The sequence below is a fragment of the Ictalurus punctatus genome, chromosome 25 (assembly GCF_001660625.3).
Source record: "Ictalurus punctatus breed USDA103 chromosome 25, Coco_2.0, whole genome shotgun sequence".
In the NCBI taxonomy this organism is placed as follows: domain Eukaryota; kingdom Metazoa; phylum Chordata; class Actinopteri; order Siluriformes; family Ictaluridae; genus Ictalurus; species Ictalurus punctatus.
In genome coordinates, this window is record NC_030440.2 from 15,045,905 (window position 1) to 15,068,288 (window position 22,384).

At 37.2% G+C, this 22,384-nt stretch overlaps 2 protein-coding genes across 6 annotated transcripts; both read right to left on the reverse strand.

Moving 5' to 3' along the window:
- Positions 1-664: 664 nt before the first annotated feature.
- gja1b (gap junction protein alpha 1b) lies at positions 665-5,006 on the reverse strand. Of its 2 annotated transcripts, none has more exons than XM_017456108.2 (2): positions 4,880-5,006; positions 665-3,545 (listed from the first exon to the last, which is right to left on the reverse strand). In XM_017456108.2, exon 2 carries the CDS (start codon positions 3,526-3,528, stop codon positions 2,386-2,388), a length of 1,143 nt encoding a protein of 380 aa, XP_017311597.1. In that variant the 5' UTR covers positions 3,529-3,545; positions 4,880-5,006; the 3' UTR covers positions 665-2,385. The 2 variants fall into 2 exon arrangements, with proteins under 2 accessions (XP_017311597.1, XP_053531885.1); XM_053675910.1 differs by having other exon boundaries at positions 665-3,542; positions 4,880-4,974.
- A 10,503-nt stretch (positions 5,007-15,509) lies between these two features.
- On the reverse strand, positions 15,510-19,518 carry gja13.2 (gap junction protein alpha 13.2). Of its 4 annotated transcripts, XM_017456106.3 has the most exons (4): positions 19,173-19,518; positions 18,716-18,783; positions 18,365-18,424; positions 15,510-16,611 (listed from the first exon to the last, which is right to left on the reverse strand). In XM_017456106.3, the coding sequence occupies exon 4, from the start codon at positions 16,586-16,588 to the stop codon at positions 15,767-15,769; it is 822 nt and encodes a 273-aa protein (XP_017311595.1). In that variant the 5' UTR covers positions 16,589-16,611; positions 18,365-18,424; positions 18,716-18,783; positions 19,173-19,518; the 3' UTR covers positions 15,510-15,766. The 4 variants fall into 4 exon arrangements, with proteins under 4 accessions (XP_017311595.1, XP_017311594.1, XP_017311596.1 ...); XM_017456105.3 differs by lacking the exon at positions 18,716-18,783; XM_017456107.3 differs by lacking the exon at positions 18,365-18,424.
- Between the last annotated feature and the right edge of the window lie 2,866 nt (positions 19,519-22,384).

Sequence of the window (22,384 nt, forward strand, 5' to 3'; positions counted from 1 at the left end):
AGCTGATTTTAAAATAAAAAGCCATCGGTGAATAAAAGATCTGGATTAATTAGCAGTAGATCAAAGCCTCATGCTTTTTTCCCCCTGCACTCTCTGCTCTAGCCACATGTGGTCCACAGGCTCGGCCCAGACATGTGGTTTTATTTAGCTTTGTGGAAAGGTTAAATACGAAACTTGGATAAGGAAAAAAAAAAAGCACTGGATCTTTTTATATGATGAAAATTTTAAAGTTTCAGAGGCATTTTAAGACATACATGTAAAAGCGTATCAGTCTTTTTCAGTTTGTAAGTAAGTCTTGGCATCGGATTTTGGCCGTGATGCCGGCTTAGCCTTATTGCCTCAGTTTATGTGCGTGGTTTTGTGTGAAGCTAATTCTTTCGAGCAAAATGCCTGTACCAGGCCTTATTTGATACTGGCTCCAGACAAATTGTTGTGCATTGTGTCATTTTCGGATTATACATGTTTAACAGCTTGTAAATAAAAATACTCACAGCACCCCAACAGAGTAACACCTGGAAAAAAAACAAAACAAAAAAACAAAAAAAAAAACAACGAAACAAACAAAAAAAATAAAACCCCATTTCATCATTTCATGTCATCATTAATGGAGATGAGAGTGACTCATCCCATGTATGAAAATCTCATGGAAGCATAACACGTGGAATATAACAAAGAAAAACTTTATTGGTTAAAATAGCCATTTTTTTTTCACAGATTTGATTAATGACTTTTTTTTTTGCTATCATGCATTTGCACACTGTACAACAGTGGATTCTCAAGGAAGGACATTTTCTCAACGCTCTTCATCAAACGAACCTAAAACTGATATTTTGCCTTATTCAGTGGATATGAAATATCTCGGTTTGGGCCTTCAAGGTCCAAACACATACAAAGGGTTTCACATGAAATCTGTTTTAATATAGTGTTTGTCGGCCTGGTGTGTGGTCAAATAAATTAGTTACATGCATAACAGAGAGAACATGTTGCCACTTCTGCATCATACAACATCCATGCCAAAGTCTCAGTGCAAACACCGTTGTAGCTGAAAAAAAAAAATATATATATATATATCCGAGAACCTCCATGCTTTGAGTACCGATATGCTGTGATGTAAAGTTTGCGAATCAAAACCTTAAAAAAAGGTCCAAAATTAAATTTAATCTACTAGCGTTTGGTAATTGTGGAGCTACATTGGCATATATCTCTTTTTTATGGATTTAAAAGACTAAATATTAGTCCAGCTCTAACAAGCAGTCTTCTAAAAACTCACATTTGTGACACAGTTAGCTTGATTTACAGTACTAAAACTCTATCTCTCAAGCAGCACGATTACACTGATTTAAAACAAATTAAAACAAAAAATTAAACAAACAAACAAAAAAAAAACACTCACTACATGGGTAGAACTTCATATAATCGACTTTCCTTTTCCATTCAGCAAGACAAGTAAGGAAAACTTTTTTTTTTTTTTTTTAAAGAGGGAAATCATAGAAATCATAGACTTTAAAGACTTTTTTTTTTAAATGCAAAAAAACAAAAACAAAAAAACAACAACAAAAAAAAAACAAATCTTTTGCCCCACACCGATATAACAAACACAAAATAATCAAAAACTAACACCACATATATTCAAAGTTTATCAGGAAAACAACAGTTCACTACGATTAATAAAAGCAACCTTTTGTTAGTAAATGTATTGCCAAATTTTGGATTATTGTCAATAAATATGTAGTTGGGTCTAGTGATTTGTTATTGCTCTTACTTTTGTGTGAAGTATTATTCAGATGGATATGACCTTGAGTAGTAGTCAGTCACTGAGTGGTGGATGTCCTGTACTCTTTATGAATAAATAAATATTAATTCATGAATCTTCAGCACTAGGAACCTACACACAACCCGGTTTGACTAGACAGCGTCGAGGTCATAGAGAAGAGGAACATGATGGGAATGTTGGAAAACAATGGAGTATCGTATTTTGAATTTTTTTTTTTTTTTTTTCGGAAATGGAGAAACGAAATTTGCCTGCGGGATAAAACAATGAAACGATCGATCACGTGACCAAGGTATATTCATCCGGGGGAAATGGGGGACTTACAGGAAGTGAACTGAATATGCTCATTGGCCTCTCACCCCTGTCACCGTTCGGCTGTTAAAGGCATGTTAGCGCCGCTAGTCTTCGACATTGACGTTAATTAACACATAGTACCTCCAGCAGTGTAAGTAAGTTTACGTCTCTGCATCTAGAGTCTAGAGCGAGGACAGGACACTGGACAGTGTCCTTTCCCCGGGTGCAGGAGACGTTATTTTTCTCTCTGTCTCTGCACCTTATGTCCACTTCTTTAACAGACTGGCGCAACGCAAGCATGGCATGGGTTAGCGCAGCTTTTAGACATCCAGGTCGTCAGGCCTGGCTCGGCTGCTCACATGGCTGCTTGCACGGCTGGACGGTCTCGGCTCAGTGAGCACCAAAGGCTGCATCTCACTGCCCGCCGCCGCCTTCTTGTGCTCATGACCGTTATCAGGGTAGTCGAAGACATGCGCGTGCGAGTTGGAGATGGTACTGCCGTTGTGGCCCAAGCGTTGACGCTCGGTGCTGTAGTTAGCCCAGTTTTGTTCACTCGCCTGCTTGTTGTAGTTGCGGCAAGAGTTGGTCCTCTCGCCCGTGGCTAGCTTGTAGCCTGGCAGCGACATGGGCGACAGTGGTGCTGTGGGTGATGAGCATCCATTGTAGTAGGCATACTTGGTGCCTGGCATGTCCTTGGGAGGGTGGGTTAAGGTGTTAGACTGAAACTGACCCTTCTTTTCCTTGACACGGTCTTTGATACGCTTGAAAAAAACATAGAAGAGCTCAATGCCATTGAGCACCAGGGAGACAAGCGACACCACCAGCATGAAGATGATGAACACGGTCTTTTCGGTGGGACGTGACAGGAAGCAATCGACACGATGGGGGCATGGAGAACGCTCGCAGGTGTACACAGCAGACAAACTGAAGCCATAGATGTACCATTGGATGAGCAAGAAACCAATTTCGAAAAGAGACTTGAAGAGGATGCTGACTACATAGGTGCGCAACAAGGCACCCTTCATCTTCACCTTGCCATGCTCCTCAATACCATGCTTGAACTTCTTGAGCTCAATGCGTTTCAGTGGCTCGTCCACGTCGGCGCCATCGTTCTGGACGGCACGCAGCTCCCCCTCCTGCCGGTTCAGCTTCTGCTCTTTGCGCATCAGATAGAAGACGTGTGCCAGGTAGAGGAGCGTTGGTGTTGACACAAAAATGATCTGAAGCACCCAGAAGCGGACATGCGAAATGGGGAAAGACTTGTCGTAGCACACATTCTCGCAACCTGGTTGCTGAGTGTTACACTTGAATGCAGATTGCTCGTCGCCCCACGCCGACTCCACGGCCGTGCCCAACACCAAAATGCGAAAGATGAAGAGTACGGAGAGCCAGACCTTGCCTCCGGCTGTCGAATATGACTGCACCTTGTCCAGGAGCCGGCCCAAAGCACTCCAATCACCCATCTTGGGGCGTGTTTCTGCTACAAAGAAAAATGTTAAGACTGTTAAAACATTTCCATGCTAGATGCCACCAAAAGCATTTGCAGATGATATTAAGATGTCTCTTCCTTAAAATCTTGTGAATGCGCTGCACACAGTGATGTCTTATACAACTTCTATTTATGTGTCTAGGGATATATATATATATATATATATATATATATATATATATATATATAGTATCATTGAAGGCCTTTATTCAGGAATAAGGTGCACTCTAAGAACTTTGCCATCAAACCAAATATAGAAAAAAAGACAGAAGAAATGACTCGATCCTACCCCGATCACACACAGTGATATATGACTACGCTACTGTGGAGTTCATCAGCAAGTGCTTCATAATGCTTCCCATAGGTTATACTATAAACATCGATTAACGCCATAACTCCCAAGCACCAAATAGATCTTTCAACAACACGCGAACATTTCTAGTTTCTTTCTCTTTTTTTTCCTAGTCAAACAGATGTTTTGTGATGTTCTTAGTAAATTGTCAGCAGCCGGTGTCTATAAGACCCAAATGGCACTCTCTCATCTAGACACAAAACACAGACAAAACTCCAGCAGAGAAACCATTTAACAAACTCTGAGCCTCAGCAGTTTGGGATCAAAGCACCGCTTTCAGCCCATGGAGAAGCAGAATGCTCGCCATCTAAACCAAGAAACATGAGGAATGCCTTAAGGACAAATAAAACAAATAGCGACTATGTGCGTTAGTTGGTCTATGGGACATTTCATGTCAGCTATGTGATAACATGAGACGAAAGATATCATTCTACACGAGACACATGGATACAGTCTGGTTTGATTGGAGGAAAAGGAAATTTACAGTAACTATGTCTAAACATTTCTTATGAATCATGTTTGTGATTCATCATGGATTTATTTATTTATTTATTTATTTATTTCGTTTTTTTGAGTTCCCCAAAACAATAAAATAGCCTACATTTACTTTTTACTATCACTATATCCCAATGGGAATTTTTATAAGCATCTTGTAACCTGTAAGAAAATAAATCATGACTTTATACATCAACTCACAGACTTTGTACTGTAAAGATTCCTCCACAGGTCTACAGAAGTCTAAGCACAAATCTTCCCAAGAATTGTGTTGTCATTCTTCTTCTTCTTCTTATTATTATTATTATTATTGTTATTATTATTATTATTATTATTATTATTATTATTAGTAGTAGTAGTAGTAGTAGTAGTATTGTTATTGTTGTTGTTGTTATCATTGTTATAATTATTTATTTATTAAAGTATAAAGTAGGTAAAAGTGGATAAAAGTTTAGGTAACTACTACTCAGTCACGTACCTGAATGGACAGCGAGGGGGAAGCGGAAAGGAGAGCCGAGCCCTGAAGGACTTTCTCCGGCAACTTCCTAAACTCCGACTCGGTTGGACTGAGGCTCACTTGTCAAACTTTCCTCGCTTATAAGAGATCACGGTTGCCAGATTGGAAACTTTAACTCGTCGTGTTTTTCCGCTTGGGCCCAACAGTATCCTTTAGGATTCTGACATCCTTTTATGTCTATAAACTTCATTGGTTGTATCTCATGTCTTGTACTGCAGCTTTAAGAAATTGGAATCGAATTGGCATAGTTTTAAAACTTTTTTGTGTGTAGAATGTTTGAAAGTCGTCCCAATCTGGCAACCCCGAACTGTGCGGCTGATTGGGGTAAAAACTTGTAAGACGGCACGCGAAATCACATGATTCCTGCGTCATAATTTTTGGGCTCTTCTTACCTTCTTACATTTTTTGACTCTTCGTGCATTCTTATCAATTTAGGGATACCTTTCTCTACTTATCCTGCCAAACTAACCCAGTAAACTCCCAACTCTGTCTGGATTATTAACTGAGCTCCTCACATAGGGCATATAGGGTTTATTCAGAGTGAAAAAGAACCACAATATTCATGTGCAAATACAGTTAAAGCACAATAACAGTAGTTATAGTCACATTTTTACTGACTAGTCTCTGTCAGATAGCTGTATACTTAAAACATGTTACTACATACATATACATATACACATATATATATATATATATATATATATATATATATATATATATATATATATATATATATATATATATATATATATATATATATATATATATATATAAAGGTGTTATAGTAACACAATAAGAAGATCTTTACATAGAAATATTAGTGTCAGGATATAAATGAAAGGAAAACGAGTCTGTGATTCTAACCAATTGCCCAAAAGTGATTGAAAGAGTAAACTTAGAGTCAACTCAACAGGTACACTGCGCCATCTGGTGTACAACATTATTATGCAGCATATTATGACGATATAAACTCACCGGTCACTCTATTAGGAACATCTGTACACCTAATCATTTATGCAGTTATGCAATCAAATCCAATCCAATCATGTGGCAGCAGCATAATGCATACTATATATATATATATATATATATATATATATATATATATATATATATATATATATATATATATATATATATATACACACAGTCATGGTAGTCATAATACAGTCATGCAGGTACAGGTCACGATGTTCCCGTCAATCATCAGAATGGGGGAAAATGTGATCACTGGGACTTCGGTCGTGGTTGTCGCAGCCAGAAGGGCTGGTTCGAGCATTTCAGAAAATGCTGATCTCCTGGAACTTTCACACACGACAGTCTGTAGAACTGACACAAAATGGTGTGACAAAACTGGGCTGAAATAAGCTGAAACACCTTGTTGATGAGAGGGATCATGGAGGAGAATGAGCAGACTGGTGTGAGCTGACAGGAAATGTATAGCAACTCAGATAAGCACTCTTTACAAGGGTGGTGAAGAGAAAAGCATCTCAAACTGCACAACGTGTCAAACCTTGAAGCAGAAGAGCAGATCAGGTTCAACTCCTGTCAGCCAAGAACAAGAACCTGAGGCTGGCATGATCACATGCTCACCCAAACTGGACCATTGAAGACTGGGAGCAGATCAGAGTTTTTTTTTTAATCTTCAACTGTCCAGTTTGGGTGAGTCTGTGCCCATGATAGCCTCATATTCTTGTTCTTGGCTGACAGGAGTAGCACCTGATGTGGTCTTCTGCTGTTGTAGCCCATCTACCTCAAGGTTTGATGTTTTGTGCACTCTGAGATGCTTTTCTGCTCACTACGGTTGTAAAGAGTGATTATATGAGTTACGATATCCTTCCTAGCAGCTCGAACCAATCTGGGCATTTTTCCTCTGACCTCTCTTATCAACAAGGCGTTTCCACCCACTGAAAAAAATCTCAGTGTGTTTTTTTTCTTTTCTTTTCTTTGCTTGGTTGTTTTTCACACCATTCTTTGTAAACTCTAGAGACTGTTGTGTGTGAAAATCCCAGGAGATCAGCAATTTCTGAAATACTCAAACCTCATCTGCTTCCAACAACCAGATCAAAGTCACGATCAAAGTCACAGAGATCACACTTTTTCTTAATTCTGATGTTTTATATGAACATTACCTGAAGCTCTTGACCTGTATCTGCATGACTTTATGCGTTGCACTGCTCCCACATGATTGGCTGATTATATAACTGAATGAATGTGCAGGTGTACAGTTGGTCCTAATAAAGTGGATGGTGAGTGTAGCCTATTTATTGGCCGATTTCAATTTTTATTTTTTTATTTTTTTTTACAAATCAGTTTCTGGGTTTAGCTTGGTGGGGGTTGGGGATGAAGACCCAGAATAGAACAGGCAGGGAAAATTAAAATACATCAACTGCAACTTCAAGAAATGTAAGTTCACTTTTAACTTATATTTTAATTGAACTTTTTGAAAATCACATTTCTGTACACATTTTTTAAGCAATAACATAACTTTTTAACAATTAGTTTGGCTTGATAGCATGGCATGTTGGTCTGCTGGCAAAAGATACACTACCTAATGTTTATTTTATTTATTTTTTGAGTGGAAAACGTGTCTGAATTGACTTTTTGCTAATAAATAAGACACAGTAGTATTTTTTTGTTAGAAGATTAAAGGGGAAAGATTCAGATTATCTGGTAGAAGAATGGACTGGAATCACTGTTTATAAATAAACCAAGTATTATTTTATTCCACAACTTGTTGTGTGGTGTGTGTGTGTGTGTGTGTGTGTGTACTTACTTTCTTACTTTTCCAGTAGGAAATCTAAGCATTTAATTGATGTGAATGAAATCAAACTGAACTGTTTTCCAAAAGTACCAAAATATATCATATAATATAATCATATATATTATAATCTTAACTTTACAACTGGGCCCTAAATGTAATCAAACTTTATTGAATTGTTTTGAAAAATTAATTATTCTGTATGGTTTTAAATTGTGTGTAAGACATTTCACATATTTCTAATACTGGACTTGCACCGTCTCTGCAGATTTAGATGTAGCATGTCCAAAATGAAGACTTTGATCATCATAATAAGGAAATCTAAACATAAAACAATCCAATTCATGTTAATAAATACTTCGTGTAGTCTTTATTCCTCATGATCTCTTAAGTTCCACGAAAGTATCCGATTTTAGGTAGTACTACGAGCCTGCTATTTTCCATTCTGGCCTCCAGAGGTCAGCCTTGTCCGATAGTGATGGTCTATTTCTTAGCAATAAGAAAGATTATGTTTTTTGCTTGTTTGTTTGTTTTAACTATGATTTTGTGAACCCTGGATAATCTCCTAGGGCAGTAATAATCAACTGAAAACCTTCTAGTGAGTGTGACAATACCATGATATATTTAATATTGCTTTCATTAATTCCATTGACATGAAACGCATGGATTACACGTTTTGAAATAAATTGAGCATTTTAAACGTAATCCATATGACAGGCAGGAGATATGGTTGCAAGTGCAGGTCAGCTTTATTTATTAAACAGGGTTTGGGTCAGGCGATCAGCAAACAGATTTTTTTGTGCTTTGCAGTCTGGCAAACACAAACGTATAGAACTCTTGACAAGTCCCTTGTCATCCGTCTTCTTCCTGTTCTGACACTGACAGCCTTGATAATATAGGCAGCGCATAGATGCAAAACAGTGTATGGCATTATCTCTGCCCATGTCTTGCTCCTCTAGCACATAGCATAGGTCCTCTTGAGGTAGGCATGAATACTCTCATGACTGAAGGCCAGAAGTACAGCTTGCATCAGCTGAAGTCAGTTTCCACTTCATGAATTTGGTGACTGGTGTACTTTGAGATGCTGCAAAGACAAAAAGTGGGGGAATACTGTGCTCGTTACTCAGCATCCCACAAACAGGGAGAGCTGGAGCATCTTTACCTGGTCCAGGCAACATAAGTGCATAATACCATACTCTTTGGTTTTGGTCTGGTATTGTTGAGATACCTCCAGTTGCATCTAGATATAATGACACTGGTGCTTTTCTACTTAGGTGAAGAAGTAGATTATGTACAGACTGCATTTACCTTTAGATAAAGCAAATGTCCCTTCCTGCTGGCTTTGGAACGTACATGCTGGTATGTGAAATTAAGCACACTGCAAGGGTTTTTCTTTCTAAATTGTTGGCAAAGTATGTTGGTCTACGGCTTTCAAAGTTTACTGAAATATTTTTTACTTTTACAGAAATTTCTTCCAGACTTTAGCACGGATAAAAATTCTGAAGGGTGAAGGAATTGCTGGCACCTGTCTATATTTGCTTCTCGCTGTTTTTTTTTATTATTATTGTTTCTGACACCGTTTTGTTGTTGGCTGCCTTGTCCTTGTCTGAACCTTCAGAAGTGGGTGATTGTAATATTTTCCTGTCCCCATGTTTCTGTTCCAAACCTTCCTCTGTCCTAGACATCAAATATCTGGATGGCTGTTCAGTGTCTTGAGAACTCAGTGTTTCTCTTTCACTTTCTGATACTATAATACGCTGTCTTGAGACAGACAGTAATGGTTCTTCTCCTGAAGATTCTTTGTGACCAACACTAGATTCCTCTGAACTGATGTCTGAAAATTCAATCTCAGTTTTGGTTTCGTGATCTTTGTGCTATTTGTAATTTTTGTTTTGATAAAACATTCTTCTGTAGCATTTCTTTGACATGGGTTTCCCTGCTTCTGCTTCTTTACAATGCGATGTTTCTGAATTCATTTGAATTGTTCATTCTTCCTCTGACCAATCTGATGCCTCATCATATTCATGTGACTCTACCTGTGACTCTATTATAAATATAGATGCAAGCAGCTATAAAGGAGTCCAAGCAATAGCCCAAAAGTAGTGTCCAATAATCAAAGCAGGCGCCTTAGGCCCATTAGATTCGTGCAAGCCAAATGCAGTGTAGACTTATGCAACATGGGTGTATAGATTTATAGGGATACAAATATCTGTATAAAAAGTACTGAACATTTACTCCCAAAAAACAAGCCTTGTTAAATATAAAGAGTAATATTCTGAGTGTTTTGCAGTTGGTTTGGTTTCATGTCTCTAGGTCATACGGTCATTGAGTTTAATAAATTTATATGAATAATTGAATCTGTATAAAACGTACTGGATATTTACTCCCCAAAACAAGCCTTGTTCCATATTGTAAGCATTTTGGAGTTGGCACTCGAGTGCCGACGATTGCTTATTTTTTATCTGTATTTTTGGGACATTAGTCAGGTAAGAGAGAGTGTTTGTTTTGTTTTGATGAGTTCTTTGATTTGATTTGTCTCCGTGACTACGTTTACATGGACAGCAGTAATCTAATTATTGACCTTATTGTGAATAAGACAATATTCTGATTAAGGCGTTTACATGAGTCGCTTTTAGAATACTCCTTTCATGTTCAGGTTTTACGTGTTATAGAACATAGATGGATTAACAGCATACGTCATTACGTCACCGCGCCACGCCGTCCGACGTTCCCTCCAGAATTTCACGTGTTAACATACAGTTCGTCTTCGTTATGGGACCGTATACAGTTTAAGGTTTTTTTGCTTGTTTGTTAGTTTTTTACGTGCAGTAAAAAGTGCAGTTAAGTGCAGTTAATTATTCGTCATACTGTACGTGCAAATAGACGACTGCTTGAAGCCGTGGGCTGCGTCCCAAACCACATACTTACCTACTATATAGTAGCTGATATACGTATATTTCGCCTACTATGTAGCAGGTAAGTACGCGGTTTTGGACACAGCTGTGCTCTCTTGTTTGCCGTCAAATGGTTGCGCACTGCCGTGTGTGTACGTGTCCTGTCACAAAATGCAGTGAAAACTCTCACACGACGTTCATAATGTGATTAAGATGTGTACATGTCTGTAATGCATGTCGATGATGCGACTAAAATAAGAATACTCCACATGTCTTAATTCCATTTGTGTTTACTTCGAGTATGACTTTAGTCGGATTAAGGTAATAAAAATTGTAGTTTCTTAACCAGAGTATCGTTTTAATCGGGTTAATATTGGATTATTGTTGTCCATGTAAACCTACTGATTGTCCCTCTCTCCTGCGTTCTGAACCTGTTCCATGTAAATACTGGTTGTGTAATTGCTCCACTGTTTACTGTAAATACTTGTTACTTATTTTGTCCTATTGCCTGTAAATACTTATATCATTTATATTTAATACAGAACCAAAACTCATTCCGGCATCATTCTCAATCATTCATCATTGTCAAAACACATCATGCCTCAATAGTGGTGATTTCCTTTAATTCGCTGCTTAAATTTATTTACTTTATTTTGCTTCATAGAAAAAAAAAATGCTAGACATTAAAAGGAGGGATGTAACAGAAATTGATTCCAAGGTTCATAGGTATAAAACATTTCAAATTAAATCATGTACAAATCAAAGTTGACCCCCGATCTCCATAAAACCATTACAGAAAGAAAATCTCATCGTTTAAGTAAGGAGGAAAATCCCTGGGCGCATATGGTTATAGGAAAATAATCAACAGTTGAGTGGTGTGGTATGGCCTAATCAAAAGAACATTTGCTCTTACTATCCTGAAGTTGGTTATTTTCTAGTAACAGCACATTGTGAAGTCTTTTATTCTCTTCATACTACAGCAATTTGTCAATAATTACAACGTTTTATATATTAAAGAACATGCTTCTATCGATTTATAATTATGTTTAATGTTGTCAAACCTACGTGTTACAAGTTAGTTGATGTTATAGAGCTATTAAAAGTCATTCCCTCACCACCTTCTCATTTTCTCTCTCTCTCTCTCTTTGTTGAATAGTTGTTACTACAGAAATGGTTCTGTGTTAGAACAAACGCATTAATATAAAGTTGTAATTTGAATTAGAGCTGCTGTGGAGTAATATTAGCTAATGTGGAACAAACATCTGCTCAGATCCACTGATAACGGTTTGAAATGTTCTTGAGAAACTCAGATATGAACCACTTCCTTGTCAATGGTGTTGCAACATCAAGCGTTTGCGCACTTCATTACCAAGTTTACATTTACATTTATTTGTTGTGCGGACGCTTTTATCCGAAGCGAGTTACAAATATTCCCTATTCTGAAGATGTAGCTCATGTTTCATTGAGTATCATTTGGTCTTCATTTTGAAATGTCTTCTTTGTCGAAACCAGGTTAACAGCGGTTAGGTTATAGGTATGCTTTTTATTGTCATTTGGTTGTCATTTTTGGTACCCCCAAATAAAGCTTATGGACTTTCACCCAACCTGTTAAGTTCTGAGCCTTGATTCTTTTGGATGGTCTTTCATGTACCCTCGTGGACCCTTTTTCCTTGTCTGTTTTTTTTCCTCCCTCTGCCTAGCCCATCTGGTTTGACTCTTTTTCTGATCACTGGTTTTTGAACTCTGCTCTGAAATTTCAACTCTTTGGTTCTTTATTTTGGTAATGACGAATGAATTATCTGCACTTGCTTCCACCTCCTCTTCCATTCTGTGACCTATTTTATCAAAAGCTGCACTAAGGTCATGCAACACATACAATGAGACACAACCCTGATAGCAGGCCAGTAGTAGGTCATTTAGCACAATTTGTAGTGCCACAGTAAAGGTGGCACTGAATGAGAGATTTAAGTTTTTGATCAAAAATCTTTCAAAACATGTTTTCACTACATCATTATGGGCAATTGATGGGTAAAAATGGCAATTATATCCATTCAAAATCAAATCCACAACACAATAATGTGTGCAACAAGAAAATGGGGTGGGAATATTTTCTGAATCTGCTGTATTTTTCCGATTTTTTTATATCATCCCTCCAGAATAGCTGTTATGGAAGGCCTTCTTTGAGAAACAGGGTGTACTCAAAGGACTTTAATCTAACATGCCAACACTAATTTTAAAATGATAGAAGATCCTTGATGAAATGATCCTACCCTGACCACACACAATGAGATATGACTATACTACTGTGGAGTACATCAACAGCTTTGTAACTCTGCTGCTTGATAATGATTCCCAAAGGTTATATTAAAAAAAACAAAAAAACAACAACATGTAATTAATTAGCACCATAACTCCAAAGCCCCAAAAGAATAGTTCTTTCAGCAACATGGGAAATATGACTTTTGTATTTTTTTCCCCCTTAGAAGAACAGATATTTTTAGATGTTCTTAGTAAATTATCAGCAGCTGGTGCCTATAAGGCCCAAGTGGCGCTCTCTCATCTAGACACAAAGTACAGATAAAACTCCAGCAGAGAAACCACTTAGCAAACAAAGCATTGCTTTCAGCCCATGGAGAAGTAGAATACTTACCATCTAAACTATCTAAAGTAGATAAAAGTGGATAAATGTTGTAGGTAAATATTGGTTATATATCTTAATGGACAGCAAGGAGTGAGAGGAAAGGAGAGCTAAACCCTGAAGGACTTTCTCTAGCAACGTCCGGTAAACTCCAACTTGGCTGGACTGCAGAGAAAGTGAGACTCACTGCTCAAAATTTCCTCACTTCTCAGAGATTTCCATTGGCAGATTGAGAACCGTAATGCCTTGTTTTTTTTTTTCCACTTGTGGCAGCAGTGATTCATGACCATAGATTTTGGTGGTGAAGGCAATAATAACGACATAGTCTCAACCAAATTCAATTGAGAGGTTATAATATAGGCTTCTAAGTAATGATTTTTTTTTTAATGTAATGAATAACTCTGTTACACTAGGCAGTTGAGATTCGATAACATACAGTGATCCAGGGTACAGTCTGGCAGCTCATTTTGAACACTTTTAGTTGTATCTTCAACTGTGTTCAAGGTAATATCATTAACCAGTTAAAAACTTAGGCATTGGAAAATGGATATTTTATGGCTTATAAATGGCAATAAATGGCTTTTTCTCAGCAGTTGAGAAAATACCTTTATTTACTCAATAATCCTCCTTTCTAACTTATTGAAGCTAAGTGGGAACGCCCCACCCCATGATTGTGCAACATCTAGAAACCTGAGCAAATCAGCAGAAAATCTATTTATACGTGTCAAATAACAACATTTGAAATGATTGATGTCTTGAAAGAGGTCATTAGTATCTCAACAGAATTGACAATGTATGGACTTGTGAATCAGGACTTTATGAAGATTAAAATTTGTTGAACAGCCGATATAAACGGTGCGGCCCCACCTGCCTCGATGGATGCCACTGACTTGTGGTAAGGTTTCCGTTAGCTGCTTGAGATTGTTTATTATTATCAAATTCAGAATTGTGTCTAATAACCTGCATAGCAGATTGTACAGGATTGAAGTGAATTTGGAAAGTTGTAAAATATATTTTATGTGTGTTTAAATATTCACTCCAATCTGGCAACCCAAATCTGTGTTGCCTCTGTCAGAGAAACTTCTAAGACAACATGGGAAATCTCACGATTCCTACATCGTTACCGTCTTACATTTGTTGACTCTTCTTGCATTCTTACAAGTTTAGGGACAATTGTTTCCACTTATTCTGCCAAACTAACTCAGTAAACTCCCAACACTATCTGATTTATTAAACAAGGTTTATTCAGCATAAAACTGAATCACAATATTAATGTACAAATACAGTTTAAGCACAATGACCATAATCACATTTCGTCAGCAGTAACTTATTAACCTATATCTTGTCTTGTCAGATATTTAATTAAGTCATGTTTAAAGCATTATGCTGCACATAAAAAGGCTTTATCATTATTTTTTAAAAAGTATATGTAATACAATAAGGACAATGTGTATGTAATTAAAGTGTCAGGATATATATGGCAGGAAAACAGTGTGTGAATGTAACAAATCGCATAAAACCGATTGGAAGGGTAAGAGTAGAGTCATCTGAACAGGTACACTGTGCTATCTGGTGTACAGTACTTTATCACTAGATTACTAAGGCAATATATTAGCCTACATTACATAATATAGTGTATTCATACAATTTTCTAAAAAATCATGGGTTATTTTTACAAATCAGTTGCTGGCTTTAGCTTGTTAGGGGGTTCTGATTCGTACCATTCATTATCTGGAATTTTCCACTGGTGAGACAGAGAGGCAAAGAGAAAACGTCTGAAGTAAAAGAAAGTAGCTGCAACTGCAAGAAATGTAAATTTACCTTATAATTTAGTTGAAACTTTTTTTTTTTTTTTTTAAATGATATTATGTTTTTAACATGGCTTGATAGCATGGCATATTAGACTACTGATTAAAAAAAAAAAAGGTATTCTAATATTATTCGAGGGGAAAACATGTCAGAATTGGACTTTGTGGTAATAAATAAAACATCAGTATTGTGAAAGAAGTTTGATTAAATTCTTATATAATTATATTTACAGTTAGCATTACGTTAGTTAATTTGGGGCTGCTACATTACATCTAGGTAGTTTAAAAATGACATCCGTGACATTACCGGCTCGCACTGGAGTTAGATTAATTCCAATCCTGCGTTTGATATTTATAGCTCATGATTTCAATATGGACACCGAGTTATCATATTTCAGTCAAGTCGGACTGCTTTCATATTATGTGTTTTTTGTACATAAAAAGTGCTGCTGAAAGCTCCTTTTGTGCTCATTTAAAAAAAATAAATAAATTTTAATTTAAAAATCTCACACAAACTCAGTGACTGCATCCATGCAATGTAGTCAGTTTTTTCCCCACACTCTGGGTTAAAGAAACCAATCCAATATGCTGTGATCAAAATCCTAACCCTATCTTGCTGTATCAAAACAACCAGCATGGCATAGTTCATATTCTACCCAGTGCTGAGTTTCCACTTTTACCCAAATTGGGTTATTTTTAACAAAATATAATTTTTAGAGTTGTAGATATGTTGATTTACATTTGCATTTATTCAGCAGGTCTATAGTTCCTGTTTGCCCAGCGCTTCTCCATGTCTCCATTCACACTGTTCTGCTTAATGCTCTCTACAGCTTCCTGGCTAATTGTACCTAACGGTAGATTACTGGCATTCGTATTGTAGAACACCACTCCTTTATGTTTTGGCCGTCTTCTTACTCTACGACAAACCAAATAGCACACTTCGAGCACGTTCAAGGCCAGGGAAACACATGCAACCGCAAGCATGAATATCATAAAGATGGACTTCTCTGTGGGTCTGGACATGAAGCACTGTGTGGTCAATGGGCAGGGGGCCTTGGTACACAAGAATTCGGCTACCATTACAAAGCCATAGAGGTAATACTGGCCAACGATGAAAGCAACTTCCAGGATGATTTTGAAAAAGAGCTGAGTCAAGTAGCTACACAACAACTTGCCCTTGATTCTGACTTTGCCATTTTCATCGGTGTATTTCGGTGCCAGCACTGACTGGTCGCTCTTGCGCATCTCTCTAAGCTTGTTCTCCTGGTGGATGATGTGGATGGCATGGCCGAGGTAGAGCAGGGTCGGGCTGGACACGAAGAGGATCTGCATGACCCAAAAGCGGACGTGGGAGATGGGAAATTTCCAGTCGTAGCAGATAATCTCGCAACCCGGTGTGAGGGTGTTGCAAACTAAATCAGATTGCTCATCTCCCCACACATTCTCAACTCCTGCGCCCAGAACAAGGATTCTGAAGATGAAGAGTATGCTCATCCAGATCTTGCCAATGACAGTAGAGTGGGCCTGCACCTTGTCCAGTAACGTGGAGAGAAAACCCCAGTCTCCCATTGTGTTTGATGATCAGGTTTACTCTAGAAGATTAAAGGGGAAAGATTCATTATAATATCTGGTAGTAGAATGGTCTGAGAGTACTGTTTATAAATGAACCAAGTATTATTTTATTCCACAACTTGTTGTGTGTGTGTGTGTGCTTACTACATACAAATGAATTGTCCACCAATATATCACATCAGCATAATACTGTATTGTAATGAAATCAAACTGAATTGATTCTGGACCTCATGAGTTCCACAAACTATTTTAGGTAGTACTATAGGAAGCTACTGTATTTTTCATGCTTGCCTCTAGAGGTCAGCCTTGTGTCATTAGCGATAGACCTATTGTCCTCCTACATATCCCTCACTCATATATCCCTCATGTATATATGTATTTCCCCATGGCTAGGAATGACCACAATGTAGTCTTTATCTGCAGTGTCTGATGTTAACTGGTGCAGGTTAGGGATCCTTCAGTTAACTTTAACCCATTAATGTTCTCACTGAGTGGACTCAAACAGTGGAAATCATATTTCTTAGTTCTAAGGGCAATAATAATTCTGGTTATGTTTGTGACTGTGGTTTTCTGAACCCAGTGATGTATGATGCAGTAATAAATATTGCTGAAATAGAAGTTTTTTATTGTTGTTGTTGTTTTTTTCCTTCTGGAACTTTCTTGTCAAGAAAGTGCAAAACGAGGAACCGACACTGAAAGAAAAGGAATTTCTCTAAGCCATTTCCCAGACTAGCTCGTTCTCTTTTTATGTGCATTTCTTTTGTCTTAATTGAATGATAATTTGCCGATTTGTGTTGGCTATTTATTCCATAATATTATTTCTTTAATTATTGTCATTCATATGATTTTTTTTAAATGAATAATTAAATTCTTATGTGCAGTTGAAATAAATAAGTGATTTAAACTTGACAGCATGACCTGTATTTAAAATTGCACTAACACCGGCCGGTTATGATCTGAAGCCGATTACTCGAGGTGCACATTAGTGTGTCTTATTACATATAAGTTTACATAATCAAATGTTTGTTTTTTTTCCAAACTAACTTTTGCGTAAATACCCCTACGGATAATTGACATAAATCTGTTTGATTCAAGCTTGATACATGAGATCAAATGTTATTAACATTCACCATGCTTTTTTGTTGTTGTTGTTCTTAATTATGAGACTTTAACTGTTGAGATGGCTCAAAAAAGATGCTATACGAAATGCTTTAGCAGACCGATTAAGGTGAAAGATGTTAGGTGTGCTGTGTGTTAAGGTGAAAGCGACACTCTGGAAGCTCCTATGTAATGCATAGTTAGCTTATATTTTCCCACTGACTTAATCCAAACAATGCAGCATGCGCACACTTGTACAGTTATCTACATTAAGAAAAAAAGTTTTATGTAGAAATAAGTTTCGTGCATCCAGTCTTCTTCCTCTAGGTGTCTTATGAATCTTATGTACATACTACAGCCCTTTGGAGTAAGAGCCATGGAGCTCAGAAATACCACTCTAAGACCTGGCACTAGGGTATTCTTAGGGTTTGTCAATTATGTTGTGAATCACGGTAACTAAAAAGTCCATTCCCACCCATTAGGGTCGTCTGTGTTACACTGTATGGAAATTTTCTTCAGTTGTTATGAAGCAAAGTCCTAAAGTACTTCTGTCCAGCACTTTCATAACTCATAATAAAACACTCAGGAAAAACTCAGAACTGACCCGATTATTAGATTGGATAAGGTGTGTGAAGGTGGTTACTCCAGGAGCATGGTAGAGAACCCCAGCCTTACCGTCTGCTTTAGGGCCAGTAACTAGAGCCTCTTCCCCCGGCAGTCAGGCTGTTCACCACCCTACAGTGCAATGTACGTAAAAGCTCAAAGATGTGCACATTTCTGCAGTTTCTATTCCCCCTCTGTGGAAAATGCACGTCATGCCGCCTCCATTTTAGAAGCTTCATAAATACTACCTTTTTTTTTAAACGTTTTTTTTTTTTTTTTAATTTACAATAAAAAGCAGACTTCTTTTTCCATACAATTTATGTGACCTTATTGAATTTGACACAGCCACAATTAGCTTAAATAATGAGATTTCAGCACGATCGTATAGTATAACGATGTTTGCACGTTAGCTATCGTACTTACATTTCCCGATGCCGCATTTCACATTAGTTGGTATGTTTTTGTACCACCTCAAAGCAAAAATATTGGCACTGGAATTTAAATCAAATGATGTATAATGCTTATAATTTGGTTACAAAAAAAGACAATAACAATAACCATAACGATAATAATAATAATCAATCCTGACTATGAGTTTTAAATAAATAAATCTAAACCTGCATACACTATTTATTCTCATCGGAAATTGTTAATTCACTCAAAAGCTTCACCATATTAATAAAACAATAGTTTAATGTATATGTTTAATTAAAGGGTAAAGATCTATTAAGCCCCATCAGTTATTGATGTTATAATGTTTGTAATTATTATATCATTATGTAATATGCCATTATTACACTTATCTTCTATGGATAATTATTAGGATTTGTAAAACTAAGCCCATTAAACCATGCTGTAACATGAGTGAAATAAAACTCACCGGGAGCAGTGGGTCAGGTCTAGAATCGTAAAACGTCAAATTCTGTATCGTCGGATGAATAGGATGAAGAGTCAGTACGAGAATATGGATTCTCAGAGTGTGTGTTTTTAGAGTGTGTGTAACCTGAGTGTGTGTTCCTGATTTAGCTAAACAGTCAATCCCATTTTCATTCCTCTTACGTGTTCAGTTATCCATGTCTAATAACCAACCCTTCTCCTAAACACCAGTGACCGTGGTCAGCTTAACACGGTCACATGTTTTGACTCATTTCTCAGCCAGACTTTTCATCAATTCTTACAACACATCTAAAATTGCAAAATAAAGATCCACAATCATCACATTTACTGGTATCGTTGTGCACGATTATTAGCAGTAGAGGGCAGCAGGGATTAGACCGCGTTGGAAAATGAGACGCACGCTAAAGACGGTGGTCATCAAATTTCACTTCCATAAAGACATTTCGAGGTTACGCAATACAGTCTTCCATGTGCTGTTTCTATGGTATAAGTTTTATCGCTTGGCATATGTATTTTCTCTTATTGTTCATTCATTCATCAGGGTTGCAGTGGATCCAGAGCCTCAGAACAACTGAGTACTAATGGGTCACATACACACGTCCTCAGACACACGTATAGGCAATTTAACGCTAAATAATAATAAGAAGAAGAGGAAATGTATTTATATAGCATCATACAGTTTTTATATAGCTTTCATACAGTTCAAAGTACTTTACAAAGAAAAAAAAAAGGCAAATAATGGCTCCAGAGTAACCATCCTGTCTTCTGGAGATAACGTGATTTCACGTATGCGGAAGAGGGTAGGTAGCACTTTCCTCCCATCGTGTTACACTGCCCTGAGACGCAGCATGAGCAGCAGTTTCAAAAGGTGTGTCTGACTGGCTTCACGAATCAGAGGGCAGGTGTGTGGGAACTCTCAAATACAGTACACATGCACAATGTTCTCCAGAGACAGAGATGAAGATTTTTGCCCCTAGAAACCGTGTAAATAATTGTGCAGAGCGTGTAGGGCCTCTGCCATCTAATTTGCATGCCTGTGTCAAAAATCCTGTAGTTCACCCAGAATTCAAGTATGACAGGAAGATAAACTCAGTTGTGAAGAATAATAAGTTTCATTCAACTGCAAAATATCGCTACACTTAAATCTGTCTTATCATCTCATGACCTGGAGTATGAAAGTATGTCATGCTTTTAATACATCACGCCTTGACTGTTGTAATGCCTTGGATCTGGGTGTAAGTCCGTCTTCGTTGTCAAGCCTGTAAAGGGCGCAGAATGCTGCAGGTTGCTGAGTAATACAAGAAAGAGTGAACACGTATCCCCTATTCGGACCTCTCTGCACTGGTTACCGATTCAATTTAAGATAAAGTACAGTATAAGGTCTTGTTGTATGTTTTTACGCACTACATGGACCGGCACCAGATTCTGTTGTTTTTTTCCACTGCTCTCAGAGTCTTTCCGATCTAACAACCAGCTGCTTCTCGATGTTCCTCGGTCACACTTAAAGGGTAAAGGAGATCGCGTTATTCTCTGTTGCTGCCCCAAAGTTGTGGAACCCAATATTTATTACATCCTCGACCTCTGTGAATTCAATTCAATTCAATTTTATTTGTTTGTTTAGCGCTTTTAACAGTGGACATTGTCTCAAAGCAGCTTTACAGAAACATATAAAGACGGGATAGAGATTTTAAGTGTGTGGATTTATCCCTATTGAGCAAGCCGGTGGTGACGGTGGTGAGGGAAAAACTCCCTGAGATGGCATGAAGAGGAACCAGACTCAGAAGGAACCCGTCCTCATCATCTGGGTAACAACGGATAGTGTGAAAGTAAAAGAAAGTTCATTAATTCTTTTAACAAGAAGTCTTTTATATATTTCTTGATATTTTTTGTAATTGTACAACACTCTGGTACACTCTGTGGTTTTTAAAGTGTTTTACAAATACATTTGAATTGAATTGAATTATAATGTGTGTGTGTGTGTGTGTGTGTGTGTGTGTGTGTGTGTGTGTGTGTGTGTGTGTGTGTGTGTGTGTGTGTATGTGTAATAAATAAAAACAAACAATAAAATGACTAAGTAGTTAGAAAATAATAATGATGATTTGGTTGAAAAGCATGGAATTGTATCTTAAAAAATAAACAACGTTAAATGATATTTTAAAAATTTAAAAGTGCATTTAAATCATGTTTAGTGCAAATCATAATTAATTCATTGAATTATAATCTTAAATAATTGTATTAATTGATTGTAAAATAATGCAACAAATATAAAATGAGAGAAATTGAACAGTTTAGAGTAACCGATGCATTGATGGCTCGGAGCTGTGAGACTGTTCTATTAATTTATCTGTTTGTGTGTGTTTGTCATGTTTTCATTTCACTTTATGCATATTTTTATTCTGCAAAGCAATTATCTTTGTTACTCATGAAATCAGATTTAAAAAAAAAAAATTAAACCCTACAAAAAAAAAAAAAAAAAAAAAAAAAAAAAAAGGGACTGTTGAGCTTCATACAATCCTATATCTTGTCCAGGGATATTTTTATTAACTAGCCAGACAACAAATAATACCAGATCGTTTTTGTCGAAAACATTAGAAATTCACAGAAGTATCAATTAGTTTGAAATATATTTGACCCTTTGGATAAACTGATGTGGCTGACCTGGAGTTTAACTCTATGATTAAACGGGGCCTTTAAGAATTCAACCGGCCTTTGAGGTTAATCTACGGTCAAAACCTCCCTCCTACACTGCTTGTTCAATTCCTGATAAGCACAAGACATGGCTGCTCGATTTACCGACGCTTAAAGGGTTATGATTGTACAGCACGTACAAATTCTTCTGACATTTTACACATTTCTAAAGAAATAGGGAAGCACTTTCATCCATATTCGTCACTGGTTTGTCATTTGGTGGTGGTGTACGTGAGGTAGTGGTTGTGCAGCCTGAAAAGTCTATCATCTGGTGTGTGTGTGTGTGTGTGTTATCTGGTTACGCTTATATTAAGTATATGGCATACAGTATACGCATAAGTTCATCATTTTTCTTCCCAGTGTTTTAAAAGGTTGTAAATGGTCTGAACTTATATAGTGCTTTTTTTTTTAAACTTAGCAGTTCTACACAGCACTTTGCACTGGTTCTTATTCCCCCATGCACACTAATACTCACACAGCAATGGTAGCAGTGCTACCCATTGGGAG